Consider the following 22,666-nt stretch of genomic DNA (forward strand, 5'->3'; position numbering starts at 1 on the left):
ATTTATCCCTATGTCTTCTTTGGAACAACATGCTGTACATTTGTGTGTCTATTCAAAAAAATATGATATTGGTGGAAATAATCAAATACTTTACCCAAGTAAAATTATCATTGCAGCGGACTAAAAAAAGAGTTACTCTAGGTGGAAGAAAACTTGGCAACACTACTACTACTAACATACTGGAAGAATCTGCTCAACCTCTTTTGCTAGTTAGATGTTGATTTTGTTTGGAAGAATGTTGGAAAGAAAATTCATCCTTTCAGCCCGAGTAATGTCCCACCACAATGTCCTGTTCAATTTAATTAAATTTTTAATTATATAGTGCCAATTCATAAGAAAAGTTATCTTGTTGCACTTTTCATATAGAGCAGGTTTAGACCGTACTCTGTTTAATAAGCAAGAAATATATAACATCTAACTTCAGATGAAATGTGCCATGACATGTGAATACAAATTAGCATAGTTGCCCTTGATCAAAGCACCCTTGACTGCTCAAAGCTCAGTTGAGCACTGAAACTGTATCAGGCACATCACAGGAATGACAAAAAAACAACTTAAAATGCGATTAAAGTCTGTTGTTCGTTCTTCTGTATCCTTTAATAAGAGAATGACAAAAATCACACTGCTATGACAGAAGTAACCATATCCACCATATGTACACACATTCTGAAGGCTTTATATTTTAGCGTAAAAGGACATGTTGTTAACATGTTTGTGGATGATCATTTGCTTCTAGTGCTGAAAATGGATATGAAGTAACTGTATCTTCAGCAATTAGTAAAGAAATGCTGTTGTTGTCGAATTATTTAAGTATTAGATTCTGAAATCCAGTCCATCCCCATTACGGATAAGCGGTTGAAGATAATGGTTGGATGGATAGATGGATTCTGTAATTCTGGCAAGTCTTTGGAAATCTCCAGAAAAAACAATACTTGTTTTTGCACAATGGCAGCAGTAGCAACGCTATGACACAGTTTTGTTTGTTAACAAATATTTTGCGGGGTCACACAACAAAAACAATACAGAGAAACATGCATAAATATTATGGCCATACAGTCTCTTTCTCCAAAAAAAAGTCATTCATGATGCAATAAACTTAATTTCAAATATCATCTAATCAGACTTTCTCTCTCCCAATACCAGTTTCGTTACAGGGTACTGGCTGATACTGATTACTGATCCAAATTATTGTTAGGATCAAAATAATAATAATCCAGTATACCACATTCTTATTCTCTAATTTAAAATCTGTAAACCTCTCTGATATTCGGTCCATCACCATAAATTTGCCATAACTTTAGGGGTAATAAGACAACAATGTCCATGTTAACAGAAGAGATTTCTACTACAGACTAACATTAACTGGATCATAGAGCACTAACTGATGACAAACAGACCTGTTAACTCACTAATCCAACCCAAAAGCCTTGACAGCAGCGTAGATCCTCTCTCTCTCCGCTGCTTTAGCATCCTTTATTGCACAGTCAGCTTTCATCATGCCGAAGACGACAGCAGAATAAATCCATGTGTCCTCATCTCTCTGAGAAAATATATGAGATGACAAAGTTCTCATAAAGCTTCATAAATGGTTTAATAAGATGATTCCCAACTTTAAATTCATTACCTGTTGACTTTTCAGACTGAAGCAGTTTTTTTGCAGGACAACAGCAGCTGAATTTTGAGAAAACAAAATAGATAATGACATAAAAAAGTATGCAGCACTTTAACTTTAGTTTTAATTTAACTATGAGTGACTTCTATTACCATTGGAACAATCGAACTTGCTTGTTTTCATGCCGTAAATGAGGAAGGCTATAACAATCAGACTTATAGCCAAGACAGCACACAGCAGGATTAGAATTGCACTGGCCTTTTGTGACCAAATGGCTCCTGGAACATTATCAAAAGTTAAAAACAATGAATGTTAGTAATGAATAAAAGTAAATTATTTTTAATTTCCCCTCATCTTTAAATGATTTAGCATTTTGCATCATTAAATTAATTTTATTTGAGCATCTTACTTACTCTACACCAGGGAGAATAATAAATACTTAATTAATCAAAATTTTATTTGATTTTATGGGTTAGTCTAATTACAAAAGGGATATTAATGATGCAGTTACCATGAATGTCCACTTTAGTTCCTTCTCCAAAAAATATCTCTCCACATGTGGCCACAGCACAGTAGTAAGTTCCAGCATCAGAGGAGCTGACGTTCTTAGAGAAGCGATAAACACAGCTTTTCTGAGAGTCAGATCTCTTGTCACATTCATCACGTCCATTTCCATCAGTGTAAATGATGTCTGGATGAGATTTATCTGATCCGGCTCTGAACCAGTACACACTGTGATCTCCTGGACACGTCTTGTTGTCAGAGTCAGAGAGGACTGAACACTGAACAGTTATCGAGTCTCCTGGACGGTCTGGATCAGATACTGTTGTCCCCTGAATGACAGTATAGTTTGATGTCCTCTGAGTGTCTCCTGTGTGATACAAAACAGATCAAATGTAACATGCTTAATGACAGTTTAAAACTTTGTAAAAGTAGATCACACAATTACCTTTTACTAACAGATATGTCCCACTCCATTCGGGATTAATCCATGCTGTTATTGCACAGTGATACATTCCCTCATCCTCTTGAATTGTCCTCAAAATGGTCAGGTTGCTAATATTCTTAGCAGTATTTACCTTTAATCTTAATTCAGAAAACTCTGGTGCATACTCAGGTTTTGCAGATTTCCACAGTGTCATAATTAATTTCAGAGTATCCCCGGCACGCTGCTTGTACCAGTGGAGCTTTCTACTGCTCAGCTCTTCATTAGGCAAAACACACGTGAAGGTCGCAGAGTCACCGAGTTGAACAGTGGTCACTGGAACTAAGGCATCTGAATGAAATGAAAACATACAATATATAAAATAGTTAGTGTATGATGTGGAAAAGTTATGAAGCTAAATTATAAAAATAAATAAATAACACTTACATCCTTGATGAAGAACAAGCAGTGTAACCCATAACAGGATCATCTTGCCATTGTCTCTAGTTAAGAAACTTGTTGGTATTTCACTGAGTGAAGGAGGTGAGATGGCCGTGATACATCAGACCATCCAATGCATCTCATTGGTTATCACAGAGTATGTAAAGTGCACTTCCTGTCACACTGGTCTCGTACTGGTCTTTGTACATAGCACCTCTTTTTCATCCTACATAGCCAATGTCAAAATTGTTTACTTTTCACTTTTCTTTTGAACACACATGTCTTTCTATGAGGGATTTTTTTTTTGAGCCTGGACTTTAGGCAGCAAATCTGTATTTGAGAGGAAAGATTCATAGGCTGTATCAAAGGCCAGGGCCTATGAAGTGTGTCCTTCAGAGTAGATGAAAGCCAGGCTGAACATATGCTCCCTCTCCAAATGAGATGGTTTTGCCTCACATGGGCCAGAGCCTATGTGTGTTTTGGGTTGCCCTTGTCAAATGCAGAAATCAATCTCATGAGGAGGTCAGCCTGAAAGACACACCTATTTCGATAGGTGTTTGGGTAAATACTGTGTATTTATCATGTATCATACTACAGACTGTGCAATTATTATATATTAATATTACACAGATCTAGAGCTAACTTCTTTAGGTGGCTCAGGTGGTCATTTTAACTTCCATCCATCCATCCATCCATCCATCGTCAACCGCTTATCCTGCGTACAGGGTAGCGGGTCATTTTATCAAAAATTAACTTTGTGTCTGAAATTGCTGAACTTGAGTGGTGGAAGAGGAGGTGCAGTTCCCATTTAGCTAAGTTGGAGTCCAGCAACATCTGCCCCCACTGTGAGGGTTTTCTCTTCTACAGGGGACATTTTCACGGAGAGCAAGCCGCTCACCTGAGAATGTGGACATGATGGTGTTCCTGATAAAGTACTTCAAACTTAATTGATGCATTTCCACAAAAATGTGTGGTTAACTGAATTTATCAACTATTGTTTATTTTGTGAGTGGTCTTCAGAGAAGATTTTATTGTTTTATTTATTTTTGCTTACTTAGGCTGGTCTTAAGAGAACTGTTTTTTAAATTTATTTTTGTTTATTTACATAGTAAATTTATGTCTAGTTGATGTTCTTCACTGTTCTTCTGTTTAGTATTTCAAATTGTTGCTGATTTAACACATACCCAGATTTTTTCCCTATTAGAGAGAGAGAGATAGAATGAAAGATAAGGAGCTCATGTGGAAGAGCTAGAGAGAAGGACCGTGAATATAGACAGAAGTGTTGACGTGATATAAAAACTTTCTTTGATCATAAAGCCTACTCTGCTACTCTACAGTTCTGTTGAAATGTCTGTGTCCTCACTGCACTGCATTATAAAGTATAATGAAGGGGTTGGGGGTCACATTTCTATCATCCATTATTATTGTGTGTTGTATTGATGAGTGTTGATGAGTGTTTTTTTTGTTTGTTTTTTTACGTGTTTAATGATGTCACAGCAAATATCATGGGACATTTAAGCAGCAAAACTAAAAACTTTAGTTATAAACAGGAAAGACTGAGGAAACTCTCTAGAGGAAACAGAACTTTTAGCCCCTGACATAACTTCTTTAGACAACTCTGATGGAGTTCAGGATTTATCAGGATGACAGCTGCTTTACTACAAACTATTTCTCTGTATGAACCTGCACTGTGTTTGACATTTTGGATGTCTAGAACATAAATTAACATTAAATCCTTGTAGGATTTATATATCTAAACAGCCATTGTTAGCTCTAAACATAACGAAAATTTCTGGTTATCCTGTAGCTTTGTTAGTAAAGTGTGGCTTCAATACTTGCATAATTGCTGTAAGACTAAATTAGATCAAACTCAATATCAGATCAACATTTTCTTCTTTTAATTATATCACTGAAATTTTGATTTAGAGAAGATATTGTAGAGATTTGAACTGAGATAAGGCTCATTCAGTGGGGGTTGAACAGTGGGTTATGCATTTAGCACTTTCTGTAATATATTGTGGTGAACCTCAAATTCTTGTGTGGTTTGTGTTTCTTGTTATCTGTTGGTACCTTTACTATACCTGGTTGTTATTGTAAAGTAAGGTGGAATGATCTTGTACTAAAAGACAGGGGTCCTTTGTGCATGCAAACATGCTTGTAATATTTTCTTTGTATTACTGGACATTGAAAGGCATTATTTACATTAAAGTATGCCTAAATGAGCTGTATATTATTGTTTTATTTAGCGTATACATTATATGGTACATACAATTTGTGGTAGACATAAAATGAACAGCCTGCCACAGTGGCACGCAGTGAAAAAGGTTAATTTTAGACCCCAAGTTTGACAATGTTTTTCACTACATAAGTGGTCATTTTAGAGAGATATAATAACCTTTGATTAAAAATGTTTCACGTGTAATACAGAGTATGGACCTTATGTCCCCAAATCAAAAGTTTTAATTGGTGGTGATGGAGCAGTGGATTAGACACATACATTCCTTCGGTGTGAGAGACCCGGGTTTATTGCCTACTGTGACGCATCCACCAATATGTTCCTGAGCAAGACACTTAACCCCTAGTTGCTCCAGAGGTGTGCAACGTCTGACATATATAGCAATTGTAAGTGGCTTTGGATAAAAGTGTCAGCTAAATGAATTAATGTAATGTAATGTACAACCCTGCTACCACTTAGTTTAACAGAGATCAAATTAACCTGTTTGATTTGTGTGCACAAAACAGGTATGCCGCCATTTGCAGTGATTCATAAAACAGAGAAGCCATCTTAACTACTGTGTGAGCCAGCCTCTTCAGATGCTCTACATCATCAATGATGATCCGCCCCCCTGTCAGTCACATCAGCAGGAAGAGCGCAGCATTACGAGAGCTGGGGAGGGCTGTTAAACTATTCATCCTGTACGCCAAAACCAACAGACTCAGGAACAGTTTCTTCCCACAAGCCATCACTCTAATGAATGGCTGATTTCTGACTACTGTGAGTCAGAAATCAGCCGTTGTTTCTGTGTTTCCATCAATGTTTTTTAATGCACATTTTGAAGTATCGCATTTGAAAGTTTGATGGAAACGGCAATATTCAATAAAAAAAATTTAATTTCGCAAAAAAGCTTTTACTCTCACTTGAGGTGTTTTTGCCTTTGTCGAAAAAGAGTAAATGCGCTAAATGCGAGATGGAAACACTTTTTCCGAAAAGGTTCTGACATAGCAAAGTTAGCTGTTTCTGCTGTTGGCGTCTTGCACACTTGTGCAGAGTTCTGCATCGCTGCCGAGCATTTCATGCACCTCGCGGCTGGTACCGCTCATTTGTGCTGAGAAAAGAGGTGGATGCAAATCTCGGCAGGTAGCCTTCATCATCTGTTCTGACGAATCATGCATTCACCTCTTAAAGGTCCTTTTCAGATCCTTTGCTCTGCACACTGATCAAACGGGTTTATCACCGCATATTTTTGTTGAATCTCAATGAATGCTACTTCTACAGAGTGTAATAAAATATTAACGACACTAAATATTCATAAAATATATAATTCAAATCATTTATCACCATTGATGAACCCCACAAAGGATATTATAGTGTTTAAAAACATTATTTGGAGGTGCATGCAATTGTTGGCAAGCATGCAAAACTCGTTATAACACTGGATATTCCCATAATGTGCAGAGACATGGCTGGCAACTTGCCCGCTTGAAACACATTTCTGAGGACCTCTCTCCATTTTGCATTCAAGATCAATGGCCATCAGGTTCATGCGATTTGTTTCTGGTTTGATACATCTTGTTTATTACAGCCATGTGTAATGTCAACTACTGACATAACTAATAGCTTGGTTTATTCGCTTCAAACCAGCTGATGGAAATGCAAATATTTTGCAATTTTTTTTTTAGGACATTTCAAAAGTACGCTTAAAATTCGCATGACAATTAGATGGAAACATCTAACTCTGTCTCTAATCAACTACCTGTTTACTGGTTACCACTTTATTATTTATTCATCATTCACTATTTCAGAGCTATTCATACTGTTACATTTTCATATTGTATATACTGTATACCAAATCCACCTACCTCAAGTAAATAACACCTGCACATAATACTTATTTATTCCAGCATCCTTTGCACTATGCTCCATCACACTGTGTACATGTCTATGTGTATGTGTACTTGTTTATCACATCCACCTCTGACATGTACATAATAATAATAATAATAATAATAATAATAATAATAATAATAATAATAATAAGGCTAATAATAATTTACTCCTGCATCCTTTGCACTCTGCTCACTGCACTGTCTATATTGTTTTTGTTTATAGTGTGTATATTGGTGTTCTCTATACTGTAGCCTGTGTTTTTATTATTATGTCATTGTATTATTGTATGAGTAAGCACATCATGAGCCACGTACAATCCTGAGTGAAATTCCTCATATGTGTATGGATTCTAGTTCTTATTCTCTGGAGTTGCTTGGCTTCTTTTCAGGAGGCTGGTCAAAGGTAGCAGTACTCTCCCGCTATAACAGGAACGCAGTCAACGTGAAGCGATTAAGAGTTTCTAACATGCATATTTTTTTTTGTCTGAGGGATATCACTTAAAACAAAAGCCCTGCAGTAAAGCATTTCATGTCCTGCTTTGTACTTTCACACACAGAGACAGATATACAGACATTCAGCTGACACATAAAAATTTACCATATATTTAAGTTAACAAGTTCCTGACACAATTCTATGTCCAGCCCCTATACACATACTACTCAAAACAAAAGCCCTGCAGTAAATACTTTGATGTATATTGTTTCCTGCTTTGTACTTTCACACACAAACAGTCAAAGAATGAACACGCACTCACTGTGACAAAAAGAATGGTGGATGGAAACTTAAGCACTGTTGTGGTTTTGCTTCAAACTAAGGTCTTAACACAGAGGGGCTTTACTTTCATCTCTATTTTAGCCTCAGGAAGCTGGGTTTAACTGCTGTTTTACCTGTTTTAAAAAGGCAAGTCGAATCACAATTCAATTCAATTTTATTTATGTAGCACCAATTCGTACCAAAAGTCATCTCACTGCAATTTTGTATATAGAGCATCCTCTTTGTAATATTAATACTATATTGTTACACACACTTACCCAGTCACGCGAAGTCATGACTGTGTTTATTGAACCTTTCTGTAGGTTGTTGCTTTTCATTGGTAGTTGCTGTCAGGGGGGGAGGTGCTAATCATTCATTTGTCCCACCCCACTATTTTTGTGAAGAGCATCTTGATCTAAATTTAAATTTCCTGATTATCTGCAAAACGATCTGACAGCCTTGGTAAAGTCACTTGGTGCAGTGATGAAGTGGCAGGCTGTAAAAAATAATGGTCAATAAATGAATACATTAACATTAAAATAAAACATGAACTAATATAACTATTGTATATTCTAAGATTAAAAATGCATATGGTTGTAGATGCCTTTGGTTGCATATTTAAAAACACAATCTACAATATTTGTACTTTAAATGAGAATGTTAATAATCAAAAACAAAATCAATCATTTCAGTTTGCTCAACTAAAATTAACCTGATGAAGCTTTGTGCAGCTCTTTCCTCACTACATATCTTGTTGAAGCACAGGTCTGTTTTGAGTAAACAGCCTTGATGGTTGGTCAAAGGGCAGAGAAACAGCCCACCACAGCTGTTAGTGTAGCTGTTGCATGTGGTTTTGCTTGTTGGACAGGCATGTAGAAGGCCTTTACAAAGTGCTGTGAGACCAGAAATACAGAGGATTTTTAATGTGAGTGGATATTCCCTAACGTTGTTTACATCGTATGTGTATTTTTGTGTATTTTTGGATACTTCTAGTGGGAAGTTGTGGTCGACAAATACACAGCAGTTCACAGTGAAAACCACTGACTGCCTGTCTACTAATTTCTCTCTTTCTCTTGTCTCAATGCACACATGGAAAAATGTGGAGTGAAACCAACATTGAAAAGACATACATTTAGACATGTTACACACAGGTGTAACTAGTAACATTATTATTTGCTGTATTGCATTGCAATAATTGCAAGAAATGGTCTATGCTTAATGTTAACACATTCTTCCAACACATTCCTCAGGCACACTCCCAACTCGTCACATATAGACGCTTGGTGAAGACCCTTTGGCATTGCTTTGTAACGCCCTGGGTACCTCTTTAGTGTAGTTTTTCAACGTCTAGGGCTCAGAGGTCAAGTTAGCAACAAACAAGATGCAATGTCCACTTAGATTTTCAAAACAAAAGTACTTTTATTATTATTATTTTGTTGCAAAATATCACCATTTTGTAACGGTACATTAACGTTGTGAAACATCACAAAAAGTACTTGGTTAGGTTTAGGAAAATATTATGCTTTGTGTCAGAATAACTATGTTACATACATCAGTTAACTTATGCAAGATAAGTAACGTTACTTGCTTAACTTACACATCTTACGTTACCTACACAACTTCAATAAAATAATAATAATGTTTAATGTTGACTTTTTGTTTCTGGCCTTTCTGTCTGCACCAGCCACCTCCTTACTTGGTCTTTTCTGTTAAATATCATATACCTACCTTAACCATTCAGAAGTGACAGAACAGGGCTTCCCCAGAGCAGTGAACTATGCCGCTATGGAGATCCCCAGTGCGTTTCAAACTGACGCCAACGGGTCTTGGCACTCTTTGGCAAATTGCACATACATGAGTGTCTGTTTCTTTCATGGATCTGAAAAGTGATGCCATGCAGAAGTAACTTTGTAGTGAAACAACGGTGTGGATTTGTGCATTTTATATGGAATAAAGTTGGAGCTACTCCAAATTCCTTTTTTCTCCCACAGAGGAGCAGGGGGTGTTACAGATCAACTTTCAACGGACTGCTGGGGAGACCCCAACGGAAGGGGGGGGGGGGGGGGGGGTTGCTTTCTCTAAGTGCTATTCCTGACCATAAAACTGGCACCTTTTTGATTCTGAAGCTGATAACATGGGGCCTGACTGTTAAACTGACAAAAGGGACACGAACCAGCGATTAGAATTTCCCTGAACAGCCAAAAAAAAACTGGACATACACACATGTAACCGTGGCAATTGACCTTGCTCTGTGTTTCATTACCCCATCAAAGGGATACCCCTTGTCTCACCCAAGTCTGACATAATCCAGGAAGCCGAACTTTAATTAAGCAAAGACTGCAGTCTCCAAAGACTCAGAGCATTTAATTAAGTTTAATTAAATCTTAGTTACTTGATTATGTTTGCCTCTATTTGAGTAGTTATGTTAACATGTTGTTGCTATCTGTTGTTGATATTAGTGCTGAAAAGAATCTAAATAAGTTACTTTTGCAGTGTTTTTATTTTCAGCAAGACACTCCCTCATCTAATGTAATCAATGCTTGTTCATAATACTTTCCTACAAAATTCCTTTAGAAATGATGATAAATATAGTCTTAGTCGCCAGCTTGAATTTAAGGATGAATAACTAAATTTCCCGGTTCCTAAGGAGAGATGATCTTGGATTAATCTAAGCTTTCCTCATGTAACCTGAGCTCCCCCAAGTGGACGAAATAAGTATTACATACCCTCGTTGGAAATGCCGTTAAATGTATAAATATCCTGACCAGTAATGTGACAATTGTTTCCTGTTACCAAATGCTTAACTTAGAATGGTACAACCGTTTGACCATTGAGGTTCGATTGTGGAAAATATTTGATTATAATACGCGCAAATAGATTTCTTTTCTTTTAGACATTAAGTTTAGAAAGGCAGTCTCTCGGGAAACCTGAAACACCCTCTGGGGAACCACGCCCCAGACAACAAAAGAGCGTTCGTTCTCGCTTCTCTTCTGCTCTTCTCTCCTCTCTCTCGGCTCGCTCTGCCCTCTGAACACTTCGGCACGCGTCTGGCGTGCCCCGCCAGGCAACGCCCTAAGAGTTCGCCCAGCCCTTTGTTCGCTTGAAGCTACACACGCGAAGTGCCGCGACATCGATCTGCCCCTCAGTTTGTTTTATTTTCTTTCTTTCTTTTGTTTTGTTAAAGTTATCAGTCCGTGCCAGGATCGAGCAGCTAGCGTGGGACCCGTGCAACAGGCCAAAGCAGGCCGTCGACAAGCCGTAAGACCTAACCAACATTCTGTGGTCAGAGATTTCCTTTTAACTCCTAAACTCATAACGTTAGCTTACTTTCATTAGTTCTCCTATGCCGTATGAGTCAAATGCTTCCCACAATCGAACCTCCATTTATCATTGTTCAGCAATTGTTTATTTTCCCGGTATTTAACCACCCTTTTATATCGCATTATTTCGAGAATAAAGTCACTGTAATATAATCAAGAACTGTGTGTGTTGCCTATTTCTACATTCCTGCCAAGAGAATTGACCCTTTAGATATGAGACTGACTGATTGATTTAAGATAATTGAGCGATTATTAACTAACTGATCACTAGTAATAATTGTATAATTATTAAAAGCTACCTAGAGGTCCGGAGACTCTAGGATTATAACAACTACACTCCATGATAAACCACATAATTATACAATGTTACAATCACACTCATCACCATGAACTCTCAACCCATTTTTGCTTTTCTCACATAAAACAATATCTGTACAATGCACACAGAAAGACACTGAATTGTGAAACCTATCTTGACAAATCCACAATAGGCCAATAGGCTTATGCAATGCACAAATCAAACAAAATCATCTGTAACCCAGTTATCAGAAACAGCATGCATCAGTTCAATAACTTTTATTCTTACAACTGCTGAATTAATGGGCAATGGTAAATATTTTGAAGAGCAGATAGAAAGAAAACCTGCCAACTTAAACTAAATATTGTAAACATCAAAGCTACCAACTTAAAACGACTTAAAGCAATGGGCCACATTCTGCAAAACCCTCTGCAGTGATTTAAGATTATGCCACAAATCACAACCATCAATGGGAGTAAACAACAAGTGCACACTATAAAAACAGCATCTTACCTTATGAAGATTTTGGCACTCCAAACGTGGACTTGTGCACTGGAGTGATGCTGATAAAGTCTCTCATGAGGTCCTGAATATTAATATGATCCAAAATGTCTCTGTGGACATGTAGTAATGCCATTTGACATCAATCTCTTCTGGGTGTCAGTGTTACAGAGCCAAGTTTTCAGGCATCAAAGTGCGGAGAAAGACTGGCTCTGTCAATGTTAATGGGAAGCTGAAGGGAACTCAGGGCGCACTGTCCCCTCTGCAGCATCCACGATAATTTGGTCAAACTTGCGCTCGATTTCTGATCGAGACTGGACATGAAGCGACTGGACATGTTACTGGCACCATCAAAACAGTAGCCTTGTAGTTTTTCCAAAGCAAGGTTCAGTCGCAAGAAGATGTCCTTGATGCAGAGAAAGAGGGTTTCTGATGTTGTGTCAGGTGCATTATAAAACCCCAAATATACACTCTGCTGGGAAAGGGTAGGATCCACGTAAAATAAGAGACAAGAGAACTACTCAGATGACCCAGTGTCCGTTGTTCCGTCACCGGTCAGTCCATAGTAATGAGAGTCAGATGCCGCAGCTACTATCTTGCGATGAACCGCATGTGCAAAGCGCTCCAGTATTTCATTTTGCACTGGATCTGACATCCAGGACTCCCTTCTGAGCAGGCTGCAGGTATTGAATATGTGCGCTCCAGCATAAGCTGCCAAGTTTGATCAACCAGAAAGTCATCTCCAGAACCATCTAAACAGTCTTTTGTTCTTTTTCCACAATATCAGACATCAGAGGATTGATTGGTGTGCTACTTAATGCAGCAATCTTGTTCAGAGCTTCAAGATGGAAACACGATTTTCATGCTCTCTAAATATTTACACCGCCTTTTGCCAATTTGAGAAGCCTCCTTTCACAAATGTGCCGTCAGCTCTTTGCGGTCCTCAATAATTTGCTTCTTTGCAACAGCAAAGCAACATGTGAAGCATAATGCTTTTTTTTTTTAAGGCATTTCTACCGCTACAAACCAACCGGAATTGAATGATCTTGACAAGCTTTCTGTCCCAAAAAGGCTGGATGGAAAGTTAAAATCCTTTGGCTTAACCAATCACAAATTGTTGGAGTAACGGACGTAAGTTCTGTTACACACACACACTCATGTAGCCACTAATGAATTTCAGCATGTCAACGAGAATTTCAGAGTTTTTCAAAACCCCTACCAAATCCATACTTTCAAGGACGAGCGCGGATTCAGCTGCCACCAATTGTAGTTGTCCTTAGGATATTTATCCAGTTTTGTGGTTATTCACAAACAAGACATATTACTAGCTCCAGGATGAGTTTAGCCTACTTTAGCACAAACACAGTCTTAGCAGTGTTTCGCCATTAGACCCCATTGTGATGTTGTATGTTAAGGGGGTAGTGATGCCATGAGCTGTACAGGAATATCTTCCACAAATGTTTTTTTTACATCCAAATGATGGATTATTTGGAAAATCCATCCCTAACTTAAAGTATCACTGCAGCGGACTAAAAAAAGAGTTACTTTAGTTGGAAGAAAACTTGGCAATACTAACATACTGGAAGAATCTGCTCAACCTCTTTTGCTAGTTAGATGTTGATTTGGTTTGGTAGAATGTTGGAAAGGAAATTCAACCTTTCAGCCCGAGTAATGTCCCACCATAATGTCCTATTCAATATAATTAAATTTTTATTTATATAGCGCCAATTCATAACAACAGTTATCTTGTTGCACTTTTCATATAGAGCAGGTTTAGACCGTACTCTGTTTAATAAGCAAGAAATATAACATCTAACTTCAGATGAAATGTGCCATTACATGTGAATACAAATTAGCATAGTTGCCCTTGATCAAAGCACCCTTGACTTCTCAAAGCTCAGTTGAGCACTGAAACTGTATCAGGCACATCACTGAAGTGAAAAAAACCTTAAAATGCTATTAATGTCTGTTGTCCATTCTTCTGTGTCCTTTAATAAGAGAATGACAATAATCACACTGCTATGAAAGAAGTAACCATATCCCGCGTGTGTACACACATTCTGAAGGCTTTTTATTTTAGCAGGAACAATTAGTGATTCCCATCATCTTGGACAGAATAAGTCAAAATGCTTTTCTACCAGCTGATCTTTTGAGCGAGCAATAGCTTTTGAGTTGCTTTGTTAATTCATTGCCAACGCAAGTGTGCTCGTATTTCTGTAAAAGGACATGTCGTTAACATGTTTGTGGATGTGTGATTGCTTCTGGTGCTGAAAATGGATATAGAAGTAACTGTATCTTCAGTAATTATTTAAAAAAATCTATTGTTGTCAATTAAGTATTGGACTCTGAAATCCAGTTCCAGTCCCTCCCCTGTACAGATAAGCAGTTAAAGTTAATGGATGGATGGATTGTGTAATTCTGGCAAGTCTTCGGAAATCTCCAGAATAACCAACACTTGTTCTGCACAATGACAGCAGTAGCAACACTATGACTCAGTTTTGTTTGTTCACAAATATTTTGCGGGGTCACACAACAAAAACAATACAGAGAAACATGCATAAATATTATGGCCATACAGTGTCTTTCTCCAAACAAGTCATTCATGATGCAAGAAACCTTTCAAATATCCTCTGATCTGACTTTTTCTCTACCAATACCAGTTTTGTAGTAGTAGGGTACTAACTGAGTACTGATCCAAATAATAAATTTGGATCAAAATAATAATAATCCAGTATACCACATTTTTATTCTCTAACTTAAAACCTGTAAACCTCTCTGATATTTTGTCCATTACCATACATTTGCCGTAACTTTTAGGGGTAATGAAACAACAATGTCCATGTTAACAGAACAGATTTCTACTTGAAAAATCTTACTTTATATTTCTGCATATTTCTGTGCATTTTTTAACCTTTATTACAGAAAGTAGAAACATGATAAAAAATATGGCAGAGACAGATGTAATAAAGGTCTCCAGCCAGAGTTGAACTAGGGACATTGCAGTTCATGTTCGACACCTTAACTGCTAATCCATGGGGGTGACCCTGCTATGTGTTCACATTTGCATGAAAAAGACACAATTTTTATACATTAAAAAAACGTGTTAATAACATTAAAATGATATACAGTAAAACATGGACAGTACTACCTAATAGCCACAGACAGTATAACAAACCCTTTAGCTCCTTACAGACTAACATTAACTGGATCATACTGAACCAATTAACTCACTAATCCAACCCAAAAGCCTTGACAGCAGCGTAGATCCTCTCTCTCTCCACTGCTTTAGCATCCTTTATTGCACTGTCAGCTTCCATCATGCCATAGACAAGAGCCGAATAAATCCATGTGTCCTCATCTCTCTGAGAAAATACATGAGATGACAATGGTAAAAAAGATTCAAAACTGGTTTATTAAGATGAATCCTACCTTTAAAATCCTTACCTGTTGACTTTTCTGATAACCACTGTTTTGTTGCAGGATGACAGCACCTGGATTGTGTGAAATAAAATAGATAATGATAAAAAAGGATGCAGCAGTTTTAGTTTAAATTTAATAGAGAGATCTGTTAGTAACTTTATTATTTATTATTATTATTTATATTATATTACCATTTGAACAATCACACTTGATTGTCTTGATGGCGTAAATGAGGAAGGCTATAACAGTCAGACTTATCGCCAAGACAGCACACAGCAGGACAATAATAGCATTGGCCTTCTGTGACCAAATGGCTCCTGGAACATAGTCAAAAGGAAAAACTATTAAAGTTAGCAAAAAAGTAAATAATTTTTAATGTCCCCTTCTTGTTAAATGATTTTTCATGTAATAAAAATTAAATTTCGATGTTATTTGACTTACAATCTTAACACTGAACATATATATAACGCTTAAATATATAGATTTTATAATGAACAGAATAATAATACAGTTATCTTGAATGTCCAGTTTTGTTCCATCTCCCACTAATATCTCCCACATGTAGCCACAGCACAGTAGTAAGTCCCAGCATCAGAGGAGCTGACGTTCTTAGAGAAGTGATAAACACAGCTTTTCTGAGAGTCAGATCTCTTGTCACATTCATCATGTCCATTTCCATCAGTGTAGATGATGTCTGGATGAGATTTATCTGATCCGGCTCTGAACCAGTACACACTGTGATCTCCTGGACACGTCTCATTGTCAGATTCAGAGAGGACTGAACACTGGAGAGTCACAGAGTCTCCTGGACGGTCTTTATCAGATACTTTCATCTCCCGAATGACAGTATAGTTTGATGTCCTCTGAGTTTTGCCTGCAAGATACAAAACTGTGCTGAAAGTTTGAGATCTCTACACGAATGAAATCTTATAACAGATTTAAGAATAGTTTAGAAGAACAGAAAAGAATTTTGCATGATACTCTGCAGAAATAAGTGTATAGAATCTGAAGTAAAATTATATCTTAATTTAGATCCTGGGAGTAATACAACACAATTTAGGAAATTTGGAAATCGGATTTTTCAGAAAAATTGGTAATAAGCATTAACAAAGTGAAGTGTTAAGTGGTTAAAGTGATTCTAAAATATTACAAGGAATACATCACGTAATTACCTTGTAATGACAAATAGGTGCCACTCCAAGTAACCTTAAACCACTCCACGACTGCACAGTGATACATTCCCTCATCTTTTTCAATTGTCCTCAAAATGGTCATATTGCTAATATTCTTATATTCTTTTACTTCCAATCTTGAGGCAGAAAAGTCTGGTCCATACTCAGGGTTTGTATTTTTCAGCAGTTTCAATATTAATTTTAGAGTATTCCCAGCACTCTGCTTGTACCACCAAAGTTGTTCACGGTTCAACCCCTCGTCAGGCAAAACACATGTGAAGGTTGCAGGTTCACCAAGTTGAACTGTGGTCACTGGAACCAACGTATCTGAATGAAATAAAAACATTTAACACATGAAACAGTAAATAACAATCAGTTTATAATGTAAAAAATGGGGACACAACAGGGTAATTACACAAACCACCAAACATCTAATTAGCATGCAGACACTTAAATGAGAAAACATGATTGGATAGCACTTACATCCTTGATGAAGAACAAGTAGTGTAACCCATAACAGGATCATCTTGACATTGTCTCTTGTTAAGAAACTTGTTGGTATTTCAGTGGGTGAAGGAGGTGAGATGGTCATGACACATCAAACATAAAATGCATCTCATTGGTTATCACAGAATATGCAAAATGCACTTCCTGTCACATTGGTCTCATCCTTGTCTTTGTGCATATTAAGTCTTTTTCATCCTTCATAGCCATGTTGATATTGTTGACATTTAACTTTTGACTTTTATTTTAAACATGCTTGTCTTTTACTGAGTGAATTTGAATATTGCTTGGACTTTAAGCAGCAAGGAAAGATTCTCAGGCTGTTTCAAATGCCAGGGCGCATGAAGTGTGTGTTTCAGAGGAGACGAAAGCCAGGCTGAACAAATGCTTCGTCCCCAAATGAGATGGTTTAGCCTCACAAAGACCAGAGCTAAAATGCGTTTTGGATTGTCTGTTCAATTACAGAAATCAAATATTTCTGACTTTATCATGAGGAGGCCACTCTGAAACAGCTGACATAGGGATACAATTACAGTCTAACATAACGAGTAACATAATTAGTTACCGTACTTTTAATACCCTGTAATAAGTAATGTAATCTTATTATTGTTTAAGGAGTAATAAGTAAAAAGTAACTTATCACAATTTCTGAGTAACTTGCCCAACACTGATCATGGATTGATCGCAGTCTGAGGAGCTGAGAACCAGTTTATAATCCATGGTAAGGTAATCAAGAACTATTTACTACAACTCAAGTAATGTCTAATCCAAAACTAATGGTTGTGAGCACTGACGCAAGTGGGAGAGAAAGGGGTCAGACACAATTATAGTTCATCTGCTCGCTCTCATAGGTCTAACCAGAAAAACCTGCTGTCTGTCCTAAGACCTGACCTTAAAGTTCCCATGAAACAGAAACCGGAGTGCTATTTGCTTCCTGATATTTTTGTGTATTCTGTTGACACACAAAGCTTTAAACTAGCAACAAGTGAATCTGTTCATCAGCGAACTCCGTAAATCACAGATAGTTGAGGCAGGGCAGCCAGGGGACATCGGAGGGAGAAGCAGAAAATATTGTTATCCATCAAATTTGATCAAGTTTCACCAAAATCAGTTAATGATGATGTTTTTGTTTTTGTACAGTTATCAGTGAGGTCCGGTGGTCGGCCCCCAGAAACGCCATACTCGGTTGCGTCATAAAAATGAAAAAGCTTTTCATTCGACACTGAATTAATACGCACCCCCAGAGCGCACAATGAGTCATCAACATTTTAAAATTGTTTTCCAGGAACTGTCAAACTCTAAAATACCATCAAAAATATCTACATTGTTGGGCCAAATGCTGGTGTATTAGTGCAAGGCGTATGCAATAAAAACAAATTAACATCGATTTTGATTTCATGGGGACATTAAGACTTATGGAAACATGCTTTTGTGAACGTAGCACTTAGCTCGGCCTGCTGATTTTGTAGCTTCCTTCAAAAAGCTGCTAAAGACACACCTGTTAAGACATGTCTTTGGGTTACCTACAGTATATGCACCAGGTCTGCATTTTATGTATCTATCTGTGTTTTTTATTTCATACCATGTATTTATTGTGAATTGTTTGACCACTTACTATGTATCTATCGTGTATCATTCCCATAACCACCAATGTGAAATGTAACGTGTGCGGGGTGGGTACAAACTGCACTTGACTAAAATATCCTTACCTTTCTGTTTGTTCTGCCTCACCTGTTAGCGCAGGACAGCATTAACTTTTATCATGCTTAGCAGTACTTAGGGCTGGTTGTCGACGTAATCGATTACGTAAATACGTCGACACTCATTACGTGCCAGAAAAGTCTATGAAAAAGATGTATGCAGCCATTTGCAGTGACTCAAAGCAGAGGAGCCATATTAAATACTGTGCGAGCCAGCCCATTCAGATGCTACACATCATCAATGAAGACCCGCCCACTCTGCCTGTTAGTCACATCAGCAGGAAGAGCACAGCAGAAAGAGTTGGGGAGGGCTGCTAAACCATTCATCCTTGGTACTCCCACGACTTCTTCTGACAGTGTAGCAGTACTCTCCCAATATCACAGGAACACAGTCAACAGGAGGCAATTAAGAGTTTCTAACCTGCATATTTTAATCTGAGATATATAAATTAAAACAAAAGCCCTGCAGTAAATACTTACAAATAAGTTGTGTCCTGCTTTGTACTTTCCAACAACAGGAAACAGATAATCACATATTCAGCTGTTCTGATAACTACAACTGTTGCTGGAGTTTTGACACATAAAACATTACCATACAGTTGCTGTGTCCAGCCCCTGTATACATACTACACAAAACGAAAGCCCCGCAGTAAATTGTTTCATGTACTTTGTTTCCTGCTTTGCGCTTTCACACACAAACAGTCAAAGAATGAATACACTCTCACAGTGGCAAATGATGGATGGAAACTAAAGTACTGTTGTGGTTGGGCTTCAAACTAAGGTGTCAAGATAGAGGGGCTTTTCTTTCTTCTCCGTTTTAGCCTCAGGAAGCTGGGTTTAACTGCTGTTTCACCTGTTTTAAAAAGGCAAGTTGAAACACAATTCAATTAAATTTTATTTATATATAAAACAAAGAGGGTCTTTTTTCCTTCCTCACACTGTTTTGTCCTGAGGAAGCTGGGTTTGACTAATGTTTTACCAGTTTTAAAGGCAAGTGGAATAACAATATATTATTAATTGTTATAAATACTTACTACTTACAGGAGTAGTTAAAGGGGTCACGAGGTTTGATACATACACACTTACCCAGTAAAGCAAAGTCATGACTGTTATGTACTGTGGGTTGGCGCTTTTCATTGGTAGTTGCTGAGGGGGGAGGTGCTAGTTATTCACTTGTTCCACCCCACTAATTTCAGTTTGCTTTATTGGCAAGAATTCCAAAAGAACAATATTGCCAAAGCTTCAAGTATAACACAAGATAACAATTCAATTCATACAGTTCATTAAATAAATAAAACAAAGTACCCCATTATCTGTCAATGTAACTGCTGCATGCGGCTTTGCTTGAAGGCTTTTATAAAGTGCTGTGAGACCAGAAAGAGGAAGGGGTTTATTACTTTGAGTAGTTATGCTCCAACATAACATAAAATGGAACATAAATTCTCCATGTGTATTGTTGTTAGTCATGCTTCTTGTGGGAAGTTGTGGTTGACAAATATACAGCAGTTCACTGTGAAAACCAGTGACTGTCTATAACAGTCTCTCTCTTTCTCTCTCTCTCACACACACACACTTTGTGTCTCAATGCGCACAAGGAAAATATGTGGATTCAAACCAAATGTGACCTTTTTCACAGCATTTAGACATTTAGAGATCTTAAACACAGTTATAACTAATGACATTATTAATTGCTGCATTGTGTTCCTCCTGTGCTTTTCCTTGTATGACAAATAAAAATGTCTTTTGTGGAAAAAGAAGCTTGAAGATGCTTGAAGATGTTTTGCTTCTCATCCAAGAGCCTTCTTCCATTCTGACTGACTGGTGGGAGATCCCAGATATTTAACCTGTGTGGGGTTGTTATAGAGGTGATGGATATAATTGGTTTGTAACTGACTACTGACTTTTCTAACAATGTTGCTGGAATTACCTGAGGCCAAGTCTGAAAAAACATTGTTTGCATTGTCGCATGAGGCCAAATGTGAACGTTTGTTCAATCTCCTGGGAAAGGATGATAGGACAGGATTTTAAGTGGGGGATAAGTGGTGTCCTCACTCCTCTTTCAAACAATCTGTCCTCCTTGTCCAGAATACGTACATTGTTGTGCTTAGTAAGTGTTTCCTTTACCCTTCAAATTTAAGTAAACTGAGTCTTGACCTGAGTCATTGGCCTTTCTGTGTTGAGCCATGCGTTTGTGTAGTGTTTGTTCAGTTTCCCCAATACAAAGATCTATGCACTCCTCACTGCATTGAAAAGCATACACCAGGTTGCTTTTCTTTCTGGTGGACAAATATTTGTCTTAACATGTTCTTGGGTTTAAAAAATACAGCGATGGAGCATGGTTAGCTCACTTGGTTGAGTGCCCGCCTCATTTAGAATGCTGAGTCCTTACTGCAGTGGCCCGGTTTGAGTCTAGCCTGTGGCCATTTGGTGTGCGTTGCCCCCTAACTCTCTCCCTGTTTTCTACTGCCATCCACTGTCCTGTCTCTCAAAACAAAAAATAAACTTAAAAATTTATATATTTTTTAAAAACACAGGAATGTGTTGTTGAAAATCCTCCAGACATTGAATTGACTCTTCTTTTCCTCATCACCTGTACTTTTGATGTACCTCCTGGATCTGCTTTCACAAAGGTCCAAGTCAGGAGTGAAATCAGGCCAAGTCAGAACTAAAGAAGCCTCTTGGATGAGAGGCGAAAAGTCTTAAAGCATCTTCAACCAAGTCCAGTTGCCTTTGATTTTAACCCACATTGAATGACTTGGATGACTGAGAATCTTTTCAGATAACTTATGTCGTTTGTGTCTTCCAAGATGGCACTGAGTATAGCTGCCTCAATGTTAGGTGCGCTTTGTTTTGGTTTTGTGTGTTAATTCAGCTTTTGGCTGTGATTCCCGGTGCTCTGAACCAGTTCTACTGCCGCTTTGAGAGTCAATCGGACACCATCCCCTGTGACTCCTCCGCTCAGCTCCACCCCCTCCCCTCCTCTCTCCATCACAGAGAGGGAAGTCAATGGGCTTTTCAGGAGGCAGAAACCCCGCAAAGCAGCTGGGCCAGACTCTGTCTCCCCATCCACCCTGAAGCACTGGGCTGATCAGCTGTCTCCGGTGTTCACAGACATTTTAACGCCTCACTGGAGGCATGCCATGTGCCAGCCTGCTTCAAAGCCTCCACTATCATCCCTATCCCCAAGAAACCCAGGACCACTGGACTAAACGACTACAAACCCGTCGCCCTGACCTCTGTTGTTATGAAGTCCTTTGAACGCCTTGTGTTGTCCCATCTAAAATCCATTACAGACCCCCTCTTGGACTGTCTGCAGAGTCAGAGTCATATTTTATGAACGAGGATTAAATTGTAATACTACAGAAATATGACATGGTCTAAGTAGTACACCTGCATCTGACACATGCAGGGAGACAGAAATCGCAGTGTGAATGTCTAAATGAACAGGCAGCGATCGACCCCGGTAAGAAGTGAACCACCTTCGTGGTACTGAAAACCCAGGGCTAACCCCGAAGTTACTTCGATAAGCTCAAATCCTGCTTCGTGGTACAGGCCCCAGGAGTCTAGACACTAGTGATGGTGGTGAAGGCAGTGTCTGTCTTGTGTGTCATTTGCTAGCAAGCTAGCCACCAGTATATCGAAAACAACACTTTTTTTTTTTTTTTGTAATGTTGCTGGCTACTTTTCTTTTAGCCAGCAACATTACTGTAAGAATGGAATTTCTGCAGCCACTGGGCCCAGTTGTTGTTGTCGGTAAATACTTCCAGCTGCTCATTACACCACATAGTTTCTTTTCTATTTCTTTTTGAGTAACCCTTTATGTTTAATATTTATATAAAAATCTCAGTTATTTTTGTACCAAAATGCATTGTGTTTACTTGAGGTGTGATTTCATCACACCAATATCTTTGA

General features: G+C 38.0%; 2 protein-coding genes across 2 annotated transcripts; both read right to left on the reverse strand.

Moving 5' to 3' along the window:
* Positions 1 to 587: 587 nt before the first annotated feature.
* On the reverse strand, positions 588 to 6,399 carry LOC119888897 (signal-regulatory protein beta-2-like). Its single transcript, XM_038699681.1, has 5 exons — positions 2,562 to 6,399; positions 2,124 to 2,483; positions 1,765 to 1,890; positions 1,625 to 1,671; positions 588 to 1,540 (listed from the first exon to the last, which is right to left on the reverse strand). The coding sequence occupies exons 1-5, from the start codon at positions 2,905 to 2,907 to the stop codon at positions 1,409 to 1,411; spliced, it is 1,011 nt and encodes a 336-aa protein (XP_038555609.1). The 5' UTR covers positions 2,908 to 6,399; the 3' UTR covers positions 588 to 1,408.
* Positions 6,400 to 14,454: 8,055 nt separating this feature from the next.
* On the reverse strand, positions 14,455 to 16,211 carry LOC119888436. Its single transcript, XM_038698992.1, has 4 exons — positions 15,938 to 16,211; positions 15,570 to 15,725; positions 15,403 to 15,449; positions 14,455 to 15,320 (listed from the first exon to the last, which is right to left on the reverse strand). The coding sequence occupies exons 1-4, from the start codon at positions 16,209 to 16,211 to the stop codon at positions 15,189 to 15,191; spliced, it is 609 nt and encodes a 202-aa protein (XP_038554920.1). The 3' UTR covers positions 14,455 to 15,188.
* Between the last annotated feature and the right edge of the window lie 6,455 nt (positions 16,212 to 22,666).

Source organism: Micropterus salmoides, unplaced genomic scaffold, assembly GCF_014851395.1.
Source record: "Micropterus salmoides isolate LMB-PRFRI ecotype aquatic unplaced genomic scaffold, ASM1485139v1 Ms_hic_scaffold_5, whole genome shotgun sequence".
NCBI lineage: Eukaryota > Metazoa > Chordata > Actinopteri > Centrarchiformes > Centrarchidae > Micropterus > Micropterus salmoides.